Genomic DNA, 6,624 nt, shown 5'->3' on the forward strand with positions numbered 1-6,624 from the left:
TTTCGCAGTTTAATTTGCCCTACTCTAAGCTGCGGGTCTTTGCAACAGACTGCGGCTTCGGCGCCGCCGCCCGCCCAGGGCTGCTCCGAAGCTCGGGAAAGCCCTGGGGTCAGGCCTCCGCGGCGGGGCTCCCGCCCGGCCCGGCCCCGCTCCCGGCCGCTCTGTTACCTGCCGGCCCTCGTGTACGCTTACACCGCCCCCCTTCCCCCCCCGACACTTTGCCTTCGGTGAGAGGTGCCCCCGCAGCCCGGGGCGGCTCTGCTCCCTGCCCAGCCCGGGCGGGGCCGGGGCTGGAAGCGGGGCCGAAGCCGGGGCAGCCCCCGCCGCCTCTCCACGCGTTGACCTGCAGCTTCTCCCTTCCCCTGCGAGCTGCTGCTCCAGTCACAAACCCGGAGGAGTCCCAGCTCTGCAGCCCCACTTGTCTTGGTAGCCTTTGGTAAACATACAGAAGTCTACTCGATATTCAAGATTGATTTCCCTGATTTATTAAGGCAGAATTCATTGGACTCTATTGACCACAAATGACTTAATGTAAATGTTGACCCCGGTGAACTTGGAAATAGCAGGTATCGGGTTGATCTATAGATGACCTCTTAATTACCACAGTTATTAATTTAAATTATTGCCACTGCTTCTAGAGACAGGAACAAAGAAACATTCTTTCCTCATCCCTGCTTGGTTTATTAGTCTGAACACAAAGTGTTTGATGACACTTTTAATTAAACAGAAATAATGCAGAGATACGGTTTCCCTTTCCCGTCTGTCCTGTGAAGTGCAGCACTGCTCTTTTCACCGACTGACGGCGGTGACCCACGAACAACGTCCTCCGCCGCCGCCCGGCCGCCCCCCGCTGCCCGGGGGTGCCCCGGCCGTGCCCCGGGGCAGGCGGCGGGTGCCCGGGGCCGGGGCCGGCTCCCGGCCGAGGAGCTGAGGGGTCACAGGACGGCTTCACGGCCTTCAGCTCATCCGTGTTAATTAGACTCTGAAAAATACTTTCAGCGGTATCTATGTACAGCGACGGGAAACCAACAGCCCGGCGTGACCTGCGCTGCTCCTCTCCCGCCGCCTCGGGACGGCGCGGAGCAACCGCCAACAAACGCGCCTTGGGAGAAGCAGGTTTGGGAGGAAAAGGAGAAACAAACCACGACGTGGGGAAAGAAAAGATTAGTCTGTTTTTTTCTCTTCCTTTTTGGCAAAGACGTTAACGAGGGGTGTCGAACAAACGGAAAGTGGGCGGCGGAGGGCGGACGAGACGCCGGGACGCCGGTCCGCGGGCGCGGCCGCTCCGCCCGCCGCGCCCCTCGGCCCCATGTGAGCAGCACGTTGCGCGGCAGCGGGCCGCCTCCCCGGCGAAGGCAGGGCAGGGCCGGGCCTGCGGGGGGTCACCGCGGGGCCGGGGAGGGGTGTCGGTCGGTGTTGGAGCCGAGAGCCTCGCTGCAGCCGGAGCCCCGCCGCCAGCGCTCAGGAAGGGGCGGGCGGCCCTGCGGGAGGGAGAAGGCGGTGAGGAGCGGCTCCCGGGCGGGCTCCGGTGCCTGCCGGAGCCCCGCCGGCCCTCCCCGGGGCCGGGACGGTGCTGCCCCGCACCGACGGGGGCTCCGGGAGCGGGGCCGAGCGGTGGCCCTGGCGCTGCGCTGTCGGGCCGGGGCCGCTCCGGTGGGCCGGGGCCGGGCGGGCGGCTCGGCGCGAGGTGGACCCGGCCGCCAGCCCGTCACCTACCTCAGCGCCGCAGCACCGGCCGGAACGCCGTCCGCAGCCTGTCCGGGCAGGGCCCGCCCCTCTCGGCGCCTCCCGGGCCGCCCTTGGCGCCCCGCCCGAAGCCTGCACAGACACAAGGGGCTCGCCGTGGGCACGGCCCGGCCCCGCCGCCCTCCCCGGCCCGCTCGCCTCCAGCGGGAGAGCCTCGGCGTCTGCACCGCCGGGGGAGGGGGGGGCACCCGGCCGCATCCCGCCCGACACCTGGGCCCGGCGGCGGGGGGGGGTGGGTGTCAGCGCGAAGGCGGGCTCACGCCGCGCCCTGGGTCCCGGCCCGGCCCGCCGTCCCCCCCGTCCCCGCGGCCCCGCCGCCGCGGGTACCTTCGCCCGCCGCCGCGTACTGGCACGGCTCCCCCAGGCCGCGGTGGGACGCGCAGCTCCGCGGGAGCGGCTGCAGGTGGAAAGCGGAGCTCCGGAAGGCCTTGGCGGGCAGGGGCTGCTCCCCCGCCGCGCCGCCGCCTCCCTCCGCGCCGCGGCCCTCGGGGCTGCCCCTGCGCGCCGCGCTGGCCCCGGCCGTGCGCGCCAGCGACCAGATGCGCGGCTTCTCCGCGGGCGCGTAGGGCGGCGGCGGGCCGGCCAGGGCGGCGGGGGCCTTGGCGCAGGGAAAGGCGCGGAAGGGGCCGGGGAGGCTGCAGTCGCTCCGCGGAGCCTCGGGCAGCGCCGCGCGGAGGCTGGGGTCTTCCTGCAGGGAGCTGGCCCGGCCCTTCTCCGGCTTCCCCGCCTCCTCCTCCTCCTCCTCCTCCTCCTCCTCCTCCTCCAGGTCGTCCAGGTCGCTGAACCGCAGCTCCTTGTCCTCCTTGCAGCTCTTCTGCTCTGCTTGGACACACAGCGGGGAGGAGGGGGCGGCGGGGCGTTAGTGCGGGTGTGGGGAAGTTGGGGGGGAGCGGGAGGGGCTCGAATCGGCCGCCACTTCGAGCTACTTCGAGGCGCCCGTCCCGCCTCTCCCGCCTACCTCTGCCTTCGCTCTCCGCGCCGTATTCCTCCTCTTCCCGCGGGGTTTCTTCTTTCCTCTCTTCCCCCGCTTTGTTCTTGGGAGACCAGGTCATTTTGTTTTCTTTCTTGAGCCTCCGTCTGGCGTTAGCAAACCAAGTGGACACTTGCGTCAGGGTCATTTTCGTGATGATGGCCAGCATGATTTTCTCTCCTTTGGTGGGGTAGGGGTTTTTGCGGTGCTCGTACAACCAGGTCTTGAGGGTGCTCGTCGTCTCTCGCGTTGCATTTTTGCGTCTGGCCGAACCGCTGAAATCCACCGTCCCGTACCTGCTGGGAGATGGTTAGGAAGGGGGGGGGGGGGGGGGGGGGGGCGGCGGGAGCCCGTCATGAGCCCCCCGGCCCAGCCGCAGGCCGGTGTGGCCCTGCCTGCCCCTGCCCGCCTGCCATCGCTGCCCAGGTTTGATTTTAGCGGACCGGTGCTCCCGGGGCGCCTCGTTTCTGTCCTACAACGTTTGCCAGGTCGGAGCCCCCCGCCCCCCGCTGTCGGCCGCTGCCTCGCAGGGGGACGGTGCTGCTGGTGGTCAGCGGGGTTTTACCTGTCGTACTGGTACTGCCCCAAGGAGTGCTCGTAGGAGTAGTAGGCAGCGGGCTGCGCGATCCCCGAGGGCAACGTGCCGGCGCCCTCCTTGATTTCATACTGCGGGTTCTGCGGGGGGGGAAGCGGCAGCGGTTGGCTTCGACCAGGAGGGGAACCCCGCCGTCCCCCGGCCGTCCCCCCGCCTCCCCGGGTCCCGGCGGCAGACAGGTCCCTCCGTCCCCCGCCCCACCCCCGACGCGACGGCGCCGGTTCCGCGCCCTTCGACGGTCCGCGGCCCCGACACCGACCGCTCACCGCGGAGTTTGCCGCCTGTTGCACCCCCCCCGACCCCCGTCCGGTGCGCAGCCCGGGCGGGCACTCACCAGCGCGGTGTAGAGCGCGGCGGGCTCGGCGCTGTAGGGCAAGTAGTTGCCGTAGCCCTGGCCGGCGGCGTACGGGGCGCCGTACATGCCCAGCGCCGCATTGAGCTCGGCGCGGCCGGGCGGCAGCAGCCGGCCCTCGTACGGGCCGCAGCACAGCGAGGCGGCGGCCGGCGCCGCGGCGGCATCCGGGCCGGAGCGGGGGGCGGCCTCGCAGCAGGTCGTGCTGGGGCTGGCGGGCACGAAAAACTGCGGAGAGGAGAGGGGAGAGCGGGACGGCGCCGAGTGACTGTCGGGGCAGCCCCATCACGGGGAGTTCAGGAGCGTGTGCGCGTCTGTGTGTGTGTGTGTGCGGGCGGGGGGGTGAGGAGGGGGATAGGAAACCCGGGCTGAGGCGACTAATTATAGAAACCGGGAAATAAACGGAATGGGAAGCGGGAGCCCCTGGGAAGGAGGCCACGGTTAATCAAGAGGCAAAACTTTAAGGAAATAATTGTTCTCGAAAACGGCAAAAGATCCGCACGGCTCCTTCCTTCCCGCCCCCCGCTCGGTCCGTTTGCATTGATTTAAAGGCAAGAAGTTGCAATTACAGTTAATTTGACAATAGACAAAGCAGTAAATATGTCAGCTAACGCAATCGAAGGCATTTGATTTCAATAAGTTCACGGGGACACCTAACTTCCCAAGCGAGGGAGGCACATCTTGCACTGATTACGGTGTATAAATAATTCTACCCAAATAAATCGTGACTCGAGGTACGGTATAGCGACGGCTTAGTTCATACAGGGTGCCGGGATGGGGGTGGGGGGTGTCCTTCGGAAATCGGGGGGGGGGGGGGGGAATTCCCGACAGATCCTAATAAACCACAGGAAAAGGACCGACCCGGGAGGAAGGGTGGAGGAAGCGGCACAGCCCGGTTCCGCAGAAGCGGTAGCGCAGCCCCGAGCCGGCGGAGCCGCCGTCCCCTCCTGCCCGCCGCGGGGGCAGCGCCCGGCGCTCCGCGGGCAGCTCCGCGGGCTCGGAAATCGGTCGCAGCCGGGATTTATGTATTTATTTGTTTGTTGCACTTAAAACTGAACGGTGGAGGAGGGGGGGAGGGGGAATTACCGGTTTCCTAAACGCCTTTGCTGTGCACACTGCGAGTTATTTGTTTAAGCCTAACACAACACAAACGAGACATAAACACACACGCACATTTTTTAAAAAAAGGCTCCAGATGTGCCCTTTTAAAAAAAGACTCTAAGTAAGGGAAAGGGAAGAAAAAAAGGGAGGGGGAACAAGACATCTGGACAGCAGCAGCAGAATCTGAACAAAAGTGAGTGCTGCTCACTCGCCTTACCTGTGAAGTGGTGCTGTAGGGGTATCCGAACTGAGAGAAGGACATAGTTGCTCCTTATTTTTGGACCATAGGCAATATTTTCCCCCCAAGATCGATTGTAACTAAACCCTGCTTCAAGATGCACCTTCTCACACACACATTTCCACGTATGGCTTTTTTTTTTTTTTTTCTCAATTATAGATGATTGCACTTAAGAAAAGCAGCCAGACATCTGAGGCGGGGGGGGGGGGGGTTGGTGCCTGGATTAAAAAAATAGGCTACCCCCCACTTCCCATCGCTCTTAATAAATATGTTTGCAGAGAGAGAGAGTTTAAAAAGCCACCCCACATGTATGGAGAGTTTAAGTGCAAAGGGGCTTTTGCAAAGAGGGGGGGAAAAATCACGTAGGGCTTGCAAGATACGGAGCCTGCTTGTATTATTTTCTGCTCTATAGGTCTTTAGCGTTCATCGGTGGGCGAGGAGCGGGGTGACGTCACGGCCCTGCCGGCAGGAGCAGGCAGCGGCGGGCAGGAGCAGGCAGCGCCCCGCGCCCCGCACTTGTTTCATGTTGTTTTAATGTTGCGCCGTGGTGCACGTCAAAGGCAGGGACCGGAGGTGCGGGGGGCTCTGCCCCTTCCCCCTCTCTTTTTTATACACAATCCAAATTTGTCGGGGGGGTGGGGAGAATATAAAAAGGGGAAATCGCGGCATCCGCCAGTGGCCCCCCCGGCCCGCGGAGCCCCGGAGCAGCAGCGGGGGGAGCGGAGCGCAGGGACGGTGGGGCCCGGGAGCGCTCGGGACCGGCGCAGCCCCCCGGCCCTTCCGCTGCCCCCGGCTCCCGCCCTCGGGGCCGGGCTCGGCGGTACAAGAGGCACCGCTTTTGCAGAGGAGCCGGTGAGCTGTGCCCCCCCCCGCCTTGGCTCCCCGACCCCTCGCGGCGGCCCGGAGCGGCGGGCAGGCGCAGGGAGCCCCCTGCCCCGAGGAGCGCTGAGCGGGGCACCCATTCTTCTCCCTCAGACCCGAAATGGTCCTGCCGGGCGGGGGCGGGGCTGCGGCGGGTCAGCGGGGAGGTGATGGATGGCTGCCGGCAGCCCGGCCTGCCCGCTGCCGCTCCGGCGTAATTGCATCAATTAACGAATGGAAATGCCCTTGTTTAACCAGCGCCGTACACACTGCGAATCTGCCTTTGAGGCGAGATCCCCGGGGGGTAAATGGGGATTTCCCCCTCCTGCGGCGGGGGCTGTCGCCGCGCTCTGGTGCCCGGCCGGGCGCGATGTCCTGCCAGTGGCAATTAAAAAAGAGAAAAAGAAAAAAAAAAAAAAAGGAAAAACCTCAACTTTCCCCGGCCCGGCGGCGCTTGTGCGCCTGCCCCCGCCGCTGCCCGTGCCCGGCCCCGCCGGGGCGGCCCCGCTCCGCCGCCCGCGCCCGCTCCCCGACGGGTGGCGCTGCCGAGCCGCGAGCGCTGCGCGGCGGCGCGGAGCGGCCCGGCCCGGCCCGGGCGCTGCCCCGGGGCGCTGCCCCCGCCGCCGGGACCCCGCGGGCAGAGCGGCCGCCGCGCCCCGTCCGGCCCGTCCGGGGGGCGGCTCGGGGACGGGGGAGCGGGGCACTCGCCGGGCTTTTCCCCCTCCGCCGTCCCGCGCCGGGAGCGGAGCGGGCTGCCCGCG

At 66.4% G+C, this 6,624-nt stretch overlaps 1 protein-coding gene across 3 annotated transcripts; it reads right to left on the minus strand.

Annotated features, from left to right (window-relative positions):
- Positions 1 to 482: 482 nt before the first annotated feature.
- On the minus strand, positions 483 to 5,843 carry IRX6 (iroquois homeobox 6). 3 transcript variants are annotated; one of them, XM_074913088.1, is made up of 7 exons: positions 4,982 to 5,839; positions 3,646 to 3,891; positions 3,282 to 3,391; positions 2,705 to 3,015; positions 2,074 to 2,565; positions 1,717 to 1,818; positions 483 to 1,481 (listed from the first exon to the last, which is right to left on the minus strand). In XM_074913088.1, exons 1-6 carry the CDS (start codon positions 5,024 to 5,026, stop codon positions 1,718 to 1,720), a joined length of 1,305 nt encoding a protein of 434 aa, XP_074769189.1. In that variant the 5' UTR covers positions 5,027 to 5,839; the 3' UTR covers positions 483 to 1,481; position 1,717. The 3 variants fall into 3 exon arrangements, with proteins under 3 accessions (XP_074769189.1, XP_074769190.1, XP_074769191.1); XM_074913089.1 differs by having other exon boundaries at positions 2,705 to 3,012; positions 4,982 to 5,837; XM_074913090.1 differs by lacking the exon at positions 1,717 to 1,818 and having other exon boundaries at positions 4,982 to 5,843.
- Between the last annotated feature and the right edge of the window lie 781 nt (positions 5,844 to 6,624).

The sequence above is a fragment of the Athene noctua genome, chromosome 9, assembly GCF_965140245.1.
Source record: "Athene noctua chromosome 9, bAthNoc1.hap1.1, whole genome shotgun sequence".
In the NCBI taxonomy this organism is placed as follows: domain Eukaryota; kingdom Metazoa; phylum Chordata; class Aves; order Strigiformes; family Strigidae; genus Athene; species Athene noctua.